At 41.7% G+C, this 18,227-nt stretch overlaps 1 protein-coding gene across 6 annotated transcripts in view; it reads right to left on the bottom strand.

Annotated features, from left to right (window-relative positions):
* Positions 1-18,227, bottom strand: part of nbeal2 (neurobeachin-like 2) — a 42,678-nt gene that overhangs the window by 10,168 nt on the left and 14,283 nt on the right. For 4 of the 6 annotated variants that reach the window (XM_044117673.1, XM_044117675.1, XM_044117677.1 and 1 more), the window contains exons 10-36: positions 17,944-18,030; positions 17,136-17,219; positions 16,860-16,958; positions 15,236-15,891; positions 15,020-15,152; positions 14,259-14,378; positions 13,834-14,164; positions 13,631-13,713; positions 13,452-13,544; positions 13,063-13,234; positions 12,365-12,498; positions 10,164-10,323; positions 9,761-9,863; positions 9,494-9,644; positions 9,078-9,233; positions 8,361-8,520; positions 7,144-7,232; positions 6,342-7,055; positions 5,386-5,570; positions 5,130-5,286; positions 4,308-4,451; positions 2,630-2,953; positions 1,782-1,931; positions 721-878; positions 507-631; positions 303-420; positions 30-187 (exon numbers count right to left, since the gene is read on the bottom strand). In XM_044117673.1, coding sequence (XP_043973608.1) covers positions 30-187; positions 303-420; positions 507-631; positions 721-878; positions 1,782-1,931; positions 2,630-2,953; positions 4,308-4,451; positions 5,130-5,286; positions 5,386-5,570; positions 6,342-7,055; positions 7,144-7,232; positions 8,361-8,520; positions 9,078-9,233; positions 9,494-9,644; positions 9,761-9,863; positions 10,164-10,323; positions 12,365-12,498; positions 13,063-13,234; positions 13,452-13,544; positions 13,631-13,713; positions 13,834-14,164; positions 14,259-14,378; positions 15,020-15,152; positions 15,236-15,891; positions 16,860-16,958; positions 17,136-17,219; positions 17,944-18,030 — 5,044 coding nt within the window. The remainder of the gene's footprint in view (positions 1-29; positions 188-302; positions 421-506; positions 632-720; positions 879-1,781; positions 1,932-2,629; positions 2,954-4,307; positions 4,452-5,129; positions 5,287-5,385; positions 5,571-6,341; positions 7,056-7,143; positions 7,233-8,360; positions 8,521-9,077; positions 9,234-9,493; positions 9,645-9,760; positions 9,864-10,163; positions 10,324-12,364; positions 12,499-13,062; positions 13,235-13,451; positions 13,545-13,630; positions 13,714-13,833; positions 14,165-14,258; positions 14,379-15,019; positions 15,153-15,235; positions 15,892-16,859; positions 16,959-17,135; positions 17,220-17,943; positions 18,031-18,227) is intronic. The other 2 variants (XM_044117674.1, XM_044117679.1) reach the window with 2 other exon arrangements.

The raw sequence follows: 18,227 nt of genomic DNA, 5'->3' as shown, positions 1-18,227 counted from the left end.
TGTAACTTTCAGATGTACTCGTTTCTTACCCTCCTCGGTCTCTTCCTTCTCACTGCTGCCGTCATAGAAGTACAGATGATGCGTGGTGACCTCCAGCCGACCCGGCACCACGGCCACGATGGTGATGAGCTCACAGTCCTCAGACAGAACCAGTTTCTCTTTCTGATTCTCGTCTTCTCCTTCCCCTCTGAAAGCAGCGTTGAAGGAATCAGGCTTGATGCGGCTTTCCTCTATATTTTAGTGCTTATTTGAATTACACACACAAGCGGCTGACACTCTTGGTTTGAAAAGTTTAGACTTACTTGTTATCCAAAAAGACGAAGTCCTCTTCTTCCAAGTGGTCATCCTCCATGTCGCTTACTTTCGCTTCCTTAGCCACAGCCAATGGGATCGGATCAGAGCTGCGAGGGCTTTCAGCTCCTGATGATCACAACACGACTTCTTTTAATAGTTTGCAAAAAGATTTTTAAAAAATGAAATATTTCGATAACAAACTGTCGTCACACCCATGTTGTCCCTCAGAGCGCTGGCCTCACTGTGGGAATCATAGTTGTAGTTGGGCACAAGTTTGAGTCGCATCTTTGAATACGTTTCAGCAGCGGACAGTTTCCATTTCACCTCTGGCTGAACTCTGACGTCAGGCGTGAGACAGACAAAACTCAGAGCAATCTGACTTGCAAAAGGGAGAACAACAGGCTGAGAGGGGAGATGCAGTCGTACCTGTTGGCCCACGGCCCCCTCTCACAGGTGAACAGCCTGCGGAGAGCTCTCCAGTGCTGCCACACCACCCCCTGCTGGCTGGCGTTCTGCTTCTGCCAGATCACATATCTGTTGCTCTCACTGCGAACTCGCTTCATGCAGGGGTTAATTATCACCTCCTGTTTGCCCAGAGAGACACATTAGCTACAAAAAACAGAGGTCTTATGGTGGAGTGTGTGGACAATGCATATATAGAATAGAATAGAAGTACTTTATTCATCCCAGCAGGGAAATTACTTCGCAGTTGCAGCACAGAGACAAGACACAGTAACAACTAGTTGTAGATAAATAAAATAACTAAATTGTAAAATTGTAAAGTGCTGTGAAAAATAAAATGCAAAATGTTGGTTGCACCTTTAATGCATTTTATTTCAGTTTTATAGGATACATGTTTGAAAATAAAACCTGGTTTTCAATTTTTTTTTATTTTTACAAATAAAAGTCAGAAAAGTGTAGCATGTATTTTATATCTAGCGAGCAGAGATAATGAGTGTGTGCAGCTGCAGGTTTTTTGGAGCTCTCTACCAGTTTGGCACGTTTAGAGATTTTTATTTTTTTTTTCCCCCCATTTTGTTTTGAACATCAATTTTTAAGTTTTGCCCCAAATTGTTCATTAGATTTAGGTCTGGACTTTGACTGGACCTTTCTAAAAAAAAAAAAACACTAAGATGATCTGATCTAAACCTTTCCCTATTACCTTTGGTTGTATCTTTAGGCTGTGAGATCTTTCCATCTGTTTTTATACTGATATTTAAAATCAGACAGATGGTAAGCATTTATAGCTAAATATGAAAATAGGAGGCTGGACAGATATGGACAGCACACTTTTGAGTTTTTTTTTAAAGTATAATTAAAAAATGAAAACATAGTTTTGCATTTCTTTGTATTTGTCTTTGATCTTGTAAACCTCCCGAAAAACAAACAAGCAAACAAACAAAAAAATTGACGTTTGTTATTGTAGTAAAGAAAAATTTCTTTAAAGCTGTTGAATACTTTTGCATCAAAGTGTAAACGCACAGTACCTGAAACTTTGACTTGCTGTCAGATCTGTCCTTTTCCCGTTTAAATGCTGTGCTCATTAGATCGTCAAAACACGAGTTCCAGAAATTGGACATGATATCATGACTACGCCCAAATGTGTCCAGTTCGTACTGCTCCATGGTGGGCTGAACCTGGGAAACAGACAGATAACCATCACTACTACCTTTAACTTACTATTGACTTCAATGTATGTGATAGCCAAAAAGTGATGCTTAGATACGGAGGTCCTGTTTCAATTAATAGAAATACACACACATATGTCTAAAGCAAACACAGCATCTATATAAATAAATCCTGAGAGGACGGTTTATATTCTCTCGCTGCCCTTTTAAAAGTTGTTTTAAACATTTGCAGCAGCCAAAGTTCAGCCACGGTGCGAAACGTGCTGGAAGATCCGAACGCTGAAGAAAACTAAACAGAACAGATTTATGGGCAGGCGAAGTCACACAGAGCCATGATGAATCTGAGCTCCAGCGGAGTGGAGGGTGTCTGTTTGGCAGCAGTTTGTCTAAGGTTCGAGCATAAACTGCTCCATAACTAAGACCCTCTGAAGGAAAGTTTAAGGAATGTGATGTAAAGCAGCAAAAGCCTTTTAAAAATACTAAACTTTGCAGTAAATATCTCAGGGACAATCTGGGGGGTAGCAGGTCAGACAGAATACAGGATTACTAAAATATGTTATGTGTGTAAGAATTTGACAAAGAACAGAGTTTGAAGTGTCTGAAAGACAGAGGAGCAGACTCCCTGGACTCCCTAAACACCAGATAAATGTCAGCCTTTTCTTCTTTTTTTTTTTTTTTAAATACACAAAGTGTGTCCAGACACGAACCTTCTGCTGGTAAAAGCTCTGCCACTCCAGCGCTTTACAGTAAACCTTCAGGTCCTCGGCGAAGGTGGTGCTCCCGTTGGTGATGGGCAAGTTGGGCAAGTGGTTCTGGAGGGTGATGGGGTCTGCGTGCTGGGCCAGCAGAGTCCTCATAATGGGCACCAGCTGGGCGAAAGTCTCAGAACAACTGACGTTGGAGTCTTCCGTTACACCTTCTGGCCACAAGGGGGCGCCAAGCTTTCCCAGCAAGAAGCAGACCTCCTCCCAGCTCAGGCACAGAACAGTCTGCAGGAGACTGTGGAGCTTCAAATAGGCCATTTCACACACCTGAAGATGAGCAAAGACACATTCAGTCAAATTCAAACTATACATGTAAGATGATGTAGATTTTTTTAATTTACTTTAGTAAATTATAAATGTGATAAACACTCTTTAATACTAAAAAAAAGCAAAGAATTTTAGCAAAGTTAAAAATATATGCAAAATTCTGAGCAATTATAACAAAAGAAAAGTCACAAATATGTGGTGCATCAAAGAAAAAAATGCCAGAAAATTCAAATGTGAATAAAAAATAAACAGTCAGGAAAATTATTTAATTTTGTTGGATTTCTCCTGTTTTCTTTATTCTTGGTATCTCATACGCTGACACTTTGTTCTCACCTCAGAGGGTTACACTGTAAATCAAGGCCTACAAAGGCATGGTTTGTTTGTGTCAGCTGCCTCAGCCAAAGCAAAAAGCTTCAATTTGAGACAAAGAACTCCTTCAATCATTCTTTGTTAACTCCAGTTTACCTTTAAAGCTCTGAACATAAAAAAAACAAACAAACAAAAAACATCTTGCATGAATAATGTATCATCTCCCTGACCTTCCATTCAGGAAAAACTGGTTGAAGAGGTGTAAAGAATCTAAAAATAAACACAACTGCTGCAATTCAAACAGGAATGGTGGCAGAAATCAACAGTGTAACCTGTCACACTAACAACTGCCATTTCAGCTGCAACTGTATTAATAATAATATGCAAACTATAAATAAAGACTGAAAGTGACTTCTTCATCTTCTTTCAATCCTAAATTACTGCCTCCATAAATAAACCTGCAGAAGATTTTCCCCACACCAACATGTCAGAATAACCAGACAGAAAGACCCCCCATATAAGTCAGTCATAATTGAATAAAAATGCAGTGTTTTGGTAACCAAAGATTAGGAATCGTTTTACTCATGACATTACATTTTTAACATTAGAGCAAATATAACATTTATTTCTGAGCAGAAGTTAAAGCAGATCCCCCTAAAGGTCGTAAATACTGAACTCAAAACATTACGCAAACAAATTTACTTCCTGTCAGCATTATAGATGATCAGAGCAGCAGCACGTGATGGAAATCCAAATGGCCGATTTAATTTACACAGTCCTACAAGAGCAGATGTCATAACTCAGAGGGGAACTACCCTTTCATGCTGAACACTCCCTAACAGGAATGACTGAATACCAAGCCTTGTAGGGCTCTCTTTGCAAACGGTCTCTTTATCTGAACTCACTTATCAAGTTAAATAAGTTCCTTCGGACAATTTTCCACAGCATCTTCTGCTGATATTGATCTCCGAGGAGATTAGGATGTGAAAGCAGAGACATTTTAGAGTTTGCGTGCTCCACAGGTGGGACTGTGGGTGCGGCTGACCTGCGAGTTCTGCTGGTGGATGTATCCTGTGATGATACGCAGGCCGATCTGGGCCATCTCCTTCAGCTCTGTGTTTCCTGGGCTGCCGGGGGTGCTGTGCCAGGCCTGCAACCTGTCCAGCAGGTTCACCACCCCTTCGAAGATCTGCAGCAAAACAACAGCTGTCAACAGAAAGCCTCGGCAAGAAAGGAAAAAAAAAAAAAAAAAAGCACAGACCTGTTTCCACACCTTACAGTAAACCTTAACTACACCCCGAGCTGCGTTTAAAAGTCAAACTTGACTCTCTAGGCCTTTCTGTAACACAACCAGTGGCATTTGACCTTTGTTGAACAGTGGCAACACCCAGAGATTTCTCATTTATTATACTTTGTGTTTGCTACTTTGTTCTAGGAAGAGTAGGAACAATTTACTTAACTATTATTACAAATATTTACCCATGACCTTGAAAAAATATTTATTTTTATTTTACTAAAACAGAATAATTAACTTTCTGAGAGAGTTAAATCTAATTTGACATCCAGTACAGTTCTAAGTTAACCTGAGTAAGAACAATTTACGTTTTGACTTAATTTATTAAGGGAAAACACACCTAACCAAACCAACCTGACCCAGAGTAAAAAACTAATTGGCCCAAAATATTAATTTGTTCATCAGTCAATTCAAAGTAAAACATTGCATCTTTAGATCACATTGCAATACGATTTTCCCACAAACTAAATTTGACATCAGATTTAGGTGACATCAGGTACTTTTTGCTATCTGATGTCAAGACAGTGATCACGTGAAACCCATCCTGAACATGGACACTTGAACAAAAGCTACCTTCTCACTCCACAGCGTTCGGTTGTCTGTCCCCTCGGCAAACAGGAAGTCCTGCAGCAGCCTGAGGAGCCGCACCAGACTGGGACAGAAGGGCAGAGACACTCCCTGTGCGTCCCTCAGGTCTGACAAGGACGACTCCAGCATCATTTCCAGAAGACTGTCATGTGCAAATAACAGAAATACATTTAACATAGCACTGCCTAGCATTGCGTTGTTTATCAGAACAGGATCTCAAGTTAAATTCTGCATAACACACCTGCGTTTGATTTCATCAGGAGGGCGAACCAGTTGGCAGGAGGAGCCCAGTTTGGTGAGAACAGAAAACACCTGTCCCCTCTCCCTCCACACTGCGTCCCCGGACCCCTCGGCCCCGCTCCCGCTCCACAGCACGGAGAAGACGATGTTGGTCAGCAGGTTGCACAGCTCCTCCTCGGGGGTCTGCTGACGTAAAAACAGATGAGTGTGAAAATGAAGAACTAGTTTACGGAGCCTCGTCCACATTTTACTGGGATTTTTGAGAGACCATCAAAAAATAACAGTTGTAATTTCTTACTAACAACAAGATAAGAACAATGTGGCATGCCTTAATAGTCACCAATACATCTAAATAAAATCCAGTGCAACCAATTGACTAGTGGTTACCTGGTTACCAAGGAACACACCAAACATGTCATGTAAAAGTAGGTATTGAGAAGTTTCAAAGTTAGGTTATAAAACATTATTCAAAGCTTTGGACATCTACAGCTCAAGTAATAACACCTGTTGGACAGCCATGGCATGCCATAAATATGGCCAGAGGACACAAAATGCTATGTTTGGAAGAAAACAAAACGAAACATCAACCTGGCCTAAACACAACATCACCACAATGAAACATGGTGATGGGACGATCATATGTACCTCTGACAGGAAAGGTAGTCAGAGTTGGTAGAAAGAAAGATGCAGCTAAATGCAGTCCTAGAAGAGGCTGTGAAATACTTGAAGGTTTTCAGTCGTCTGATGTGTGAAACAGAGAGAATCACAAACAACAAAGTTTGCATCACAAGCTGAAGTGAAAGACCTTTGTTCAAGAAACCTTAATACAAATCCATGGCACGTTTTTCAGTTCAGGAGTGGAAAATCCCTGGGTATTATGGAAACCTTCACAATCAGGCACAACCCTCAGCTGGTCTTTCATATGAAGTAAAATCTGAGGAAACAAAAGAGTAATACCTGAGGATTGGACGTATTGGAGATGGTGTCTCCAGTAGGAGGGTCTGTCCCATAGCTGGTGTCATCCAGTATATTAGACAAACTGGAGCTCTTTCTCGGCCTTAGTGGTGGGAAAGGTTTGGAGTGCTCCAGAGGAGAAGGCGTGTTGGTCAGACTTCCTGCTGGGGTGTGTGTGCCAGTGTCCCCCACGCCCCCTAACTCCAAATCAAAGGGAGAAGTGCCAAACGGGGAGAGCGGCTGGTAGTCTCTTCCCTCATCATCCGGCCGAGGCGAGACGATGTCAACCGGATTGGAGGCGGAGGAGGAGTGGCTCCCCTGATCCACCGAATCAAACGACTTAAAATGAAGCGAGCTGCCATAGTTCTTCAGCTGGCCTCCTCCTCCACTGGGTGGCGACTGGGATAAATCAGAAAACCCCTCAGAGATGTCCCGGGGACCACATTCATCGTCCTCCTCCTCATCTTCGATGTCCCTCGAGTTGCGATAGTTCATGTAGATGTCGGTGCGCGAGTCTTCGACGACCACAGACTGCTCTCGGCGCAGCGGTGGCCGGTAGCTCGGCGCAAAGGAGGCGTGGTTGCCAGAGTCTGAGATGCACACAGCGTGGACTTCTAAGGACTCCTTTACGTAGAGTTTGGTCAGAACATCCTGCCAGCCCGGCTGCTTGGCGAGCTGCTTCACGTAATCCTCGTTGGAGTAGATCAGATGAAAGAGCTGCAGGGGATTTAAACGAAGCACAAAGACATCTCAGATTTGCTCATGATGAAAAGAAGCAATTAAAATTAGATGTGAGGAGACTGACCTTGCGACAGACGTCCAGTCGGACGGTGAGCTCAGCTCGATGCGACAGACAGACCACAGCCAGGAGGTCTCTGAAATTAGGGCTGGCATCTGTAGCAAACAGTAAGACGTGTTTATGACTTCATTAATTAAATTGAAGGTATTTGAATAATATGAACAGCAAATAAAATTATAGATTTTTCTTAATTTCTCTAGAACATTTCTAATTTTTAATAAATGGTACAGAAGATGAAAACCACTTTTTGGTCAACTTTTTACAGACAATTTTTATTTAAAAAAATACTCTAAGTAACTTTTAGGCACTTTAAAGGAACAGTAAGAATAGAAAGTAAAAAGCTATAACTAATAAAAACTATCCACAATTGTAGTTGTCAGAGAATTTTATAAATATAGGCAACACGTTTAAACCAGATATTTATTTTTCATAACTACATCTTATCTAAGACTGCAAGTTACAGAGAAAAGTGAACTTCTGCTTTTGGTACAGGCTGAGACCCCAATGTAAAATAAATGCAGCTAAATATATTGTGTAGCGTTGATAAGCTATTCTCAAGAGACTGAGGGAACTTCCTGTCAGTGAGGATCAGCTTCAGCTGTGGGAAGTCGAGTTTCTTTATCTGAACTCCTCATTTCAGGGCCTTCAACAGCATTTCTGCTGAACTAAGGTCAGGAGTTTCATCTGGCTCTTCCCAAAGTTTAGGATCTCCACTTGTTGTAGTGGAATAAATTTTGTGTTGATGCCTCCTGTGTTACTGCGAGGAATAAATTTCAACTTTCACAAAGATTTTAATCACGAATAGAGATGCTTTGATAGTCTCCCTTTTATAGAAGTCATTACAGACATGTTAACATAGATTCAAGGAATGACAGACCCAGTGCAATGTTTAATTGAATAAATACGATTTTTCTGTTAGGAAGAATCTTTCTGTCCAATATATCCCGCTGATTATCTACAAAATGTTTAAATTAGTGTCCTGACTTTTGACCTCTCCATGTGTTCATTAACATAAAGGAAACAATTTCCAGTGGTGTTTCTGGCGAGCGGCGGCTTAGTTATTTTTCACACCAAGCTGAATTTCCTTGACTTACAATCAATAAGGGCAAAAATTTACTTGAAACAATTCACAGAAAATCAAGTGGACCAACACCAAATAAGAACCTCAACCTTTGTAATCTGTCCAAAAGCTCTGAAACTAATAAACAAAACTTTTGTCTTACCTGTAGCAAGGACCTGCTCATATAAACAGCGTACAGTAATCATGGACACAGGCATATCTTCAAGAAAGCAAACCAGGCCGAGATAACCAAAATCCTTTAGCTTGATTCGTTGCTTGTTGCGCTCTGAGACTTTCTCACTCTTGAGGATTTTGTACAAAACCTGGAACAACACAAGAGCGATGCACCTCAGTAGGTTTAAGCGTAATCAAAAAGTGAATTTAATCCAGTAACTCAGTTCAAGAGATAAAATTCCTAGATGTATTTCACGTAGAGTGGAAAACCCAGAATTCTTTAATTAAGATCAATTGAAAAAGGATTTGTTTGACAGGGACTCAGGTTAAACAAAGAACATGTCTATGTTCTACGCAGTGTCTGCACTCATTACTTTGTCTAGGCTTTGTCCATCTACATGACTAAATACATCAATACAGCATTTCACGGAACGCTAAAAGAAGAAATTTGACCGCTGAAGCTTATATCTGGAATATGTCTCTTATGATGGCACTTTTTCCTCCCACTCAATTATTTGATAACACTTTTGCAAACAGCAATCCTTGAGAAGCCTCTTCATTTTTCAATCTGCACAAAATGATTAATTTTTAAATAGATTTATTGAAATAAATGAACTTTTCAACTCTATTCTAATTTGTTGAGATACAGCTTTCCTTAAAAGCAATTTCTTGCTATTAATTTGCTATTTTTATCAGTTGTTCTCACCCTGAACACCCTCTCTCTGGCCTCGTCCCCAAAGCTCGCTGTGAGCAGCAGGCTGTACAGCTGCTCCACGCCCCACTCCAGCAGCACAGCCTGCACCTGCTCCCGAGGAGGGCTGCTCCTCAGCAGCTCATACAGCACATCCAAGGCCTTCACCACCTGACAGACAGGGAGAGCGGCTGACAAATTACAAAGAAATGTGGATGGGCGCGGGTTAAGTTGTGTAAAAAAAAAAAAAGGAGTATGAAATAAAAGATAAGCACAAAAAAAAACAAACATGAAGCCAAAGAAACAAAAGCTGAAAGGAAAGATGAATGTTTAGCTGGAAACCGGGAGTAAATCATCCCAGTGAAAAGGTCAAAGGATTGCAATATCAAACTGCTGGAAGAAAAACAGGCAATAAGACATTTCAGTATTACCTGCTGCTCCTCTCCCACTGTCAGGATGTAGGCGAGGACGCTGTGAAGCTCCTCTGCTGTCGGAGACTTGAGGAACTCTTTCAGCAGCGAAAACAGAGACGTCTGAATCGTCTGTTTCTCATCAGACAGAGGGCTGCCATCCTGCTCCACACTGCGACCGAACAGATGAATGAAGAGACTGACATTAGGCTTATGAATGGAGATGAAAGACTCAACTGAACTGAGCTTCAACAGGCTATATTTGGTGCTTTAATGTGTTTTGCTGACCCGTAGTACGTCCGAATAGTATCCAGAAGGTACTGGACCCCGTACTTCCTCTTCATGCGCTGCTTGCTTTTGTTTATCACAGATGACAGGTATTGCACATGTGCTTCAGAGGAGAGAAAAGACACACAGTTATCCCTCTGGCTGACATTTAGAAATGTCAAATCATGATGTAAGGTCGCGTTGAGATAGAGTTGTTACGTAAAGGTTATTGAAGTAAGGCACCCTCAATCTTGACCCAACAGCCTGAACTTGAGAATTTAAAGTATTCTCCATCCACCCTTTTTGCTCCCCTGACTCCTACTCTAACCCTCATTCCTGCTGTGTCAATACAGACAGCTTTGGCATACACGCAAAGCCTCACAGGTTTTATTCAGCAAGAAGGAGGGGGCCGCTGCTGCCTTACCCAAACAAACGGCAAAATGGCTCCTGGTCCAGATGCGGAAGTTAAAAAGCAGGTGCTGGTAGAGTTGCTGCAGCAGCGGGCTGTTGCCTTCATTAAAAACCTGCTCCAGCAGAAGCTGACATGCCATGAGAACGTTCATGTCCATCATAGTGCCTGGAACCTGCAGAAGACACAGAGAGATACCAGGTTTTAACTCAATTAGTTCACACAAATATCCTCATTTTAGCTCTATAGTGTGTAAGTTATTTTTATTTCATTGTAAAGCCGATGAAGTGGCTCCATCTTCTGAAATGATATGCTTCAGAAGTATACATGTTTGTACATTTACACCTGAGGTAAAAATGTTGCAGTCGCAAAATTCACCAACGAAAAATGCTAAAAATTTCAACCTTTAATTTGAATGTTTTTCAGAGGTTAAAAACATCTAGACTAAGAAATTATAAAGGGGAGTAAGAGAACAACATTCAGAGCAATATCTACAAAGTTTTAATTTACTGGAGTTACAATAAAAGACTGGCTTACATAGCTAATTTGCACATTAGGCAAGATTTACCAGGTGAAAAAATATTTCCAAAGTTCAGTGAGAAAACCACACCAGAACGTGGCATTTTGGGGACAACAAGTTTCCATAACAACCATTAGACATCATGGACCTGCCCACTGTTTGTTTTGGGGACATACCCAAAAAGGCTTTCCTGTCCAACCATCACAAAAAGAAACATGCTAGTGGCTCTTTAATCACCCCAAAAACACCGACATGCCAGTCAACGGGTCCATGAGGACACAGGTGTCAGCATGACAGCTAAGAGGTTAACTAGATCCACACACTTTGATCAGGTGAGAATAAGATCGATCCTTTCAGGAACAAGCACTCCAGCTGGGTTTGCCTTCAAACACAAGATCAATATGTGGAAAAGCAGCCTCTACTCACACTAAAGTAAAGTAGAAGTAAAGTGTATAGTGCATGGCAGTAATTAAGATGGTTATTCAAAAAAACCGTGTATTAATATGTCCGTGGCTGCTTCAGCACAGTGATGATCGAAAGCATATGGCCAAACAAACAAGGAAAATGTTCACAAAACAAGCTCAACCCTCTTTCACAACCATCTCAGCTTCCAGATACAAATGCTGGAGAGAGCATGTTGGGCATGAGAGAGGAACCAGAACCTTTCCTCTTCAGTGAAGACAAAAGGTCAGGGATCCTGCTCCGATTGCTTCAATCTCACAAAATGTTCCAGGAGATTATTATTTTCTGCCCTGTTGACAAAAGTGGATGTATATTGACAACGGCATACCAGTAATATGTATTTCTTACAAAGATTATTTACCTCCAATGAATTAACCTAATCAAACAAAAAGTTGTTTATTGAAGAGTGACGTTTGCAAAACAGATCATATTTTGCTGCTTTTCACACCTTTACCAGGGGCAACAATAGAAGTAGGTAGATGTGTGTGTGCATCTTTTCCACAACCAAATGTGGAAACAGCTAATGAGCCTAAAGACAGAAAGTAGTTTCCATACAAGTTGCTCCACCTTCACAACACGGATTTCAACATGTCCTGTCTGTTTGCATGAACATCTCAGCTGCATTAACACAAGGCCTGGTTGACTGGAGTCATCCATGAGTCAAATCTGTGAAAAGTACAAACAGTTTGTCCCTCACAGCACATTGAGCAGTCTCTACAAAAGTTCAACTTTTCAACTACGTAGAAACCATTGCCTTTAAGTCCTCTGCATCGCATTCAGCTTATTTTCATACAAAAATTAACTCTGAATAACTAGGAAGCTCACATTTGTCACCTGCAGTTTCAGAAAATGTTTCACAATTACAAGCTTACACAATGAATGAAAAATATTACACCGAAGTCTGTTGTCATCTTGATTTTGTCTTGTCTTAGTCCATTTTAAATTCTGCTTATATTAACAGTTTTAACTAAAAATACTATTCCTTTTGTACTGCTGTGGTTAGAATTTCTTACTCATAGTGAAACAATACAATGTCTGCATTAATTGTCCCACACATGCATTTCAAATAGTCATTCTGACAGACCACTGCTGTTTCAGCAACACCAGACCCATTTATTACAAAGCAATTATTCAGCAACAGCGCAGTGGAAAAGGTCAGATGTTCACTTTCAGATGCTAATCAGCTCGTCTTGCACTTAAGTTTCTAGAACAAGTTGCTGTGTGGGGGACCTACTTTGCTGAGCATGGCACCGATGATGCTGGGGCCGTGGCACAGCAGCAGACTCTCCTGATTGACGGGGTGGTGACGAATCAGGTTTTTCACCATCAGCAGGAAGGCAGCGATGCTGTTTCTCTCAAGTCTGCCTTCTGGGAAAAGAATAAATAGGGCAAAACAGGGTTTAAGGTTTCCTGCGTAAGCCACAGTGATATTTCCGCATTACAAAGCACGTCATTGACATCGAATGTCAAGATGAGTCATAATTATAAGTTATGTATGTTTTACTTCTGCGACGTTTTTGTAACGTAGAACGTATTCATGTGCACACACCAACCCCTCGCTTTTTCACTTTCGAGATCTTAGCTTTGAGTTTTTAAACTAAAATTGTCCATCATTTCCTGTTTGTTATTGCATCATGTGGTTGTGGGCAGACCTAAGTTTACTCAATTCACAATGTTAAGTCTTTCTTGGAAGTAAAATGAAGTGGAAAAAAGTAAAACGGCTAATATGACGGTTGTGACATCGATTGGTGCAACGCTAAAAACAGCATTTGATCCTTTGTTTTTTACGCCATTTCAGCCGACAAAATGATTCTCACTTTACCAATGTGATGCTGGAGTAAAATGTTGGTTGAGATTGCAATGATCTGCAACCACATTGTGTACCACGGGGGGAAAAAAACTAAAGAACCTTTGAATGAAGGAGAAGCTGACCTGCGGATTTGTTAAGAGGCAGCAGCAAAGCGGCGGGGCCTCGGGAGGAAGTGAGCTCTGGTCCCAGCAAGTCTGAAGTCTCCTGACCGCCGTTGTAAACCTGCTCGGCTTCACACACCTGCTCGAGCAGCGGCAGCAAAACCCCGATTCCTCCCATCACATTCACAACATCCTGCATTAACATAACAAATAAATCAACGTAAAAATCCATTTTATGCAGCAAAAAGAGCAAAAGAGTGAACATTGCAACAAAAGAAAGTAAATCCATGTAAATCTAGATTAGAGCTTCTAATAAATAATTTCAAAATGTTCACAGAAATAACAGAAAACTAACAAAAATCTCAGTTTGAAACAAAGCTGAAAAAGAAACAAACGGAATCATTTCCGACCTTGGTGTCCCAGGTGACCACTCTGTGTCCTGTTAGTCTGCCATCATGCTGGTGATGAGGCGCCAGATCCAGACATATCTGACTCTTAAAAGCCTGAAAATACCCCCCAAAACACATGCGTGTTAATATCTGGTAGAGACTGCGCAATACAGACGCGTGTTGTTCTGAGCTTCGTTTACCTGTGGAGTGTAGTACAGCAGCAGCTTGCTGTTGAGCTCTGACAACTCTCCGTCCGCTTTGAATAAGGGAACGTGATTGGGTCCTGTGACAGGGAGCACAAAGTTAAAGGCCATGATGAACATGTATGCAAACATTAGTTGATGAAAGTTTTGATTAATGATGACTAATGCTTCTAAGATATGGGCAATGGAGTGTGACGAACCTGCCGCATGCAGCGCTCGCGCCTGGGCAGGCTGCAGAGCCTCATGGCAGATGAAGGCCGTGCCCAGCAGCCCATCTAGAGATGTCGGCGATCCCCACTCTGTGTCCTGCAGTCCTGCTGAAATGGTGTGCACCGGGGAGTCTGCCATAGACCCCCACCGCCCTCCCGCCAAGGACGCTGGGAAGGATTGGGAGCGGAGGAGGGAAGGAGCGTGGGGCGGGAAGGCAAACTCTGGTGACGGGCAGGTCGTGAAGGATGAGGGAAGGTTCGGCGACGTGGTGGTGGTAGTGGTGCGGTGGCCTGCGGAGCCGATGCCGCAGTAGATAAACGGCTGCAGCGTCAGGCCAGGTTATGAGAGAGAAAGTTAGAATATCAGAAACACTTCACTAAAGTCGACCTGGAATAGAAAAATATATTTTGTTTACCTCACTAAAAGATGGAAAACGAAGCTGAGCAGTTTTTTGTTGCTCTCCATCGATGTAGACCGTTACCAGGTTCTGACCAAAAGGTCGCCGCCCTGGTATATGGACTACAGCCACTGAATGCTGGAAGGAAGATAAAACAACAGGGCTTTGAAAAAGTTGCCATTTTTCTCTAAAATTTTATCACATTAAACAAATTTCTGTGTAATTTATTGTGTTTTTACACAATAGACTAACAAAAACACTGAATAATTGTGAAGTGGAACAATATTAATACGTGGATTTTTAAACCTTTTATGAATAAAAATCTCACAAGTCTGGTCAGCAATCGCAATCAGGCCCCTTTTTTTTTTTTTGCTGATGCCTCTAAATACATTACAGTGCAACTAAATCAGAAATGAAACAAGTAACCTTCTATTAAACCGTAGTCCACCTGTTGGCTTCAATCCAAATTATTCTCTGAAACTATTGAAGAACAAACAGGATCATAGGGAATCCAATGAAGGCTAATGCAGGATTAGGTAACAGAGAGAATTGACCAGAGAAAGAGCTAAGATGCCTGTGGTAACTCTGGAGGAGCTGTAGACATCCACAGCTCTGTATAGCAGACGCAGTCGGAGTTGAAATTCGGTACAGGTATGAAAAAGACACTTGGATTGTAAAAGTACCACTAATACGACACGTTGAATCTCTTCTAAACTTTGCTGAATAACGACAAATACTTCCCCAAAACAAACGTCTATGTTATGAGTGTTTATACTCACCCAGCGTGAGTCAATGAGTGGGTATTCAGGCAAAGCAACAGCCATGTAGTCCTTCTTAGTGCAAACAGCTACTACCAGCACACCCTCCATGGTGAAAAATGCCTCTAGCCCAGTTCCACTTGCTGTGAAGAAACTTTACACAAGAAGAAATGTGTTAGTCGAAAACATACAAGAATATCTGGGATCAAATTAACCTCAAAGCAATGTCCTCTTTACCTATAGAGTTGCTTTCTGCGTGGCCCTTTTCCCATGTCATATTGAGACCCCTTGTCAGTGTTGGAAGGATGTTTATTGTTATTAAAGAACTCGGAGTGATAAGATGGGAAGTCCATGTTGAGGCAGAGCCAAGCATGAAATGCAAACCCACTCCCTGGCCAGCGCTGGACTGTCGGGACCATAATCCCTGCCATAGGCGGTGTGAGATCAAAATATTGCAGAGCGCTGTCCCGGCCCTCTCTGGCTGCCATGGCTGAAAGCACGCATATCATACGGGTGCAATAAGGGTGTATCTTCCCTCCCACAGCACCGCTGTCCTGATCCATCCTGAGGAGTCTAAGGAGGCTCTTCAGCTCCTCTGGTCTCATACAGAGAGAACCCAGGTCCTGCAAGAGGCCCAGCAGGGCGTCTGCACACTGCCTGTCCAGACTCTGGGGTTGGGAGAGCACTTGCAGTAAGGCGCCCACCATGCCAGCCTCCACAGCCACGGTGCGGCACGACCTGGAGCCTCCGGACACGGCCGCCAGCCACTGGGCCACCAGCAGCTGGAGGTCCCTCTGACCGGACAGGTCAGGCAGCCACTGCAGGAGCAGCAGCAAGGGCTGGTCGTTGCTAATGCCAAGATGATGAGCGTGGACGTGCTCGCCCTCCACTGCCTGAGGTGAAGACAAAAACAGAAGCTCAAACACAGACAGAGTAAAGCAGTCAACGATCAAAACCAGATACGATTCTGACCTGGCTCTTTTCAAATGATCAATATGGGAGTCCGTGACTAAGATTAACTCCAGATACATGTCAGTTGTCTGATTTCAGTGTATTTACGTCAGCCTAAACTCAGTGATTCATTTGGCCTTTCCTCTGGTGAACCCTGACTGTTACTCAATAACAGGTGGAGAAATTCACAATCCCATGCATCCATAAAATACTTTATAGATGCATAAAGAAACATTCAAAAGAAACTAAGATTCAAAGCAAGTCCCCAGTTTATTAAACATGATATGAGCTCCTTTGTAAGTTTTGTTGTCACATGGCTACCTACATATGTACTGAAATGGTTTCCAAATCGAATGATCAATGAGTAATATCAAAACCAAGAGGTAACATGCTAATGTTACATTAGCAAGTCAGGCAATCTTTTCACATGCAACATTTGCCAGAAGGACCATGTGAGTATTGAAGATTGAGACAGCAATATATCTAGAATAAAGAAAATAAACAATTCATGATTTGGGTGTTAACTCATAACATTACTGAATTTTGAAACAAAGTTAAACCCACATATGATCAGTATTTGTATGAATTCCTGCAGAAACTCCGACTGGGGCAATTTATCTTTTATTTGCAAGAAAAACTGCATCACCGCTGCTGCATCCAGAGCGAGTTACAATGAAATACAATCAGGCTAATGTAGATCATGTTATACACAGACTTTTTTATTGCATATTAAATCCACTGAGCTTTTAAATGACAAATGGCATTTATTGTATTAACATTAGTATAATAGCAGATTATGACTCACATAAAGTCTCATCTAAAATGACTCGGATCGATATATGGGCGCAAAAAAAAACAATAAAACAAAAATCACAACTCTGTGCTAAAAAAAAATAACTGTAGACTTCACCATGTTCATCAGCTCCTGCAGCAGCCGCTTGGTGGGTTGACCTTGACTCTTCAGCACATCAAACAGCTGGGAGTAGCCGATCCTCTCCTTGAAAACCTCCTGAGTGCATCAGAGACAGAAATAGGTTAGGGAAAAAAAAAAAACAAAAAAAAAAAACTGCTCAACAGAGATGATTATCTGGCACACTTCCATTACTGATAGGAAGCAAAACAAGCATGTATGAATAGAAACTTTATATATAGATTTTGATTCTCTGAAATCATTAAGAGGGTTCACCTTCGCAGAAGGTGAGTTGCTCATTATTGCTGTAAGGACCCCCAAGGCATGGACTGTTATACTGTCTGCTCCTTTCTCCAACACCTACATGAAAATAAAGAGCGCTCAAAATGTACAGCATCCAACAGAGACACGTTACTAAAAGTTAATTTAGTAATATCTTTCACCAATAACATTGTTCAGCCTGATAATCTGTTAAGTGAGAGAAGTAAACCACAATTATTGCAGCAAACTAAATAGAAATGAGGGCATTATCTGTACCATCTGCCACACAATCACCTCTTTGTTTAATAAAGACAGGCCCTGGCATGCAAAAAAGCCCCAAAAATTCAAACCAGCCATCAAAAAAGACAATAAAAAAGAAAGAAATGAAGCAATCCTGCTGGAAATTAGTCAACATCAAGCTCCAGGACACGAGCCAGGCCTTTTTACACAACCCACAGCAGTCTCATGTGAAAGCAGGAGGTAGAAGAGAAACACGGGAATACATTTAATTAAACACCATCCATTTCATGCACAAAGATGAGCACAACATGCCCTTTTAGGCCCGTGCTGGCAGCAGGGAATTCAGCCGATAACTGTTTGGATCTATGTCAATAAATTCAATCAAAGCTACAGATGAGATAAATAAATAAGAGTCTACCTGATGGCAGTTATCATATCTCACCATATCTGTTTTATTTACAAATGAGTATAAGCCTGACTTCCTGCCTACAACTTCCTGTTTAAATAGCACAGAGTGAGGCTGAGTTTCCTGCTGACGAGACCAAGAGCAACACTAAGCACACACAGGGGAAGCAGGGAGTACCTGGTCCACTTTGACATCTGTGAGTAAATGTGTGGTGAGGTCACACACAACCTCACGCTCCGGCCCACACCTGCTGCTCTGAAAGAGCTTCGGGGCGCAAAAACAAACGAAAAAAAAAAAAATGCATGCAGCAAACACACAAGAGATTGACAATTAGACCCAAAAACAAAATCATCTGAGAGAGGCTGGAGACTGGCAATGCAAGGAAACGCTTGTGACATTTCAAAAATACTACAGACAGAAGTTAAAGCAGCAGTATCATTGAAAGAGGAAGTGGACATGAT

This window comes from Gambusia affinis, linkage group LG05, assembly GCF_019740435.1.
Source record: "Gambusia affinis linkage group LG05, SWU_Gaff_1.0, whole genome shotgun sequence".
Taxonomy (NCBI): Eukaryota; Metazoa; Chordata; class Actinopteri; order Cyprinodontiformes; family Poeciliidae; genus Gambusia; species Gambusia affinis.
Note: the sequence above shows the minus strand (reverse complement) of the source record. Positions and strands in the feature narration are given on the sequence as shown.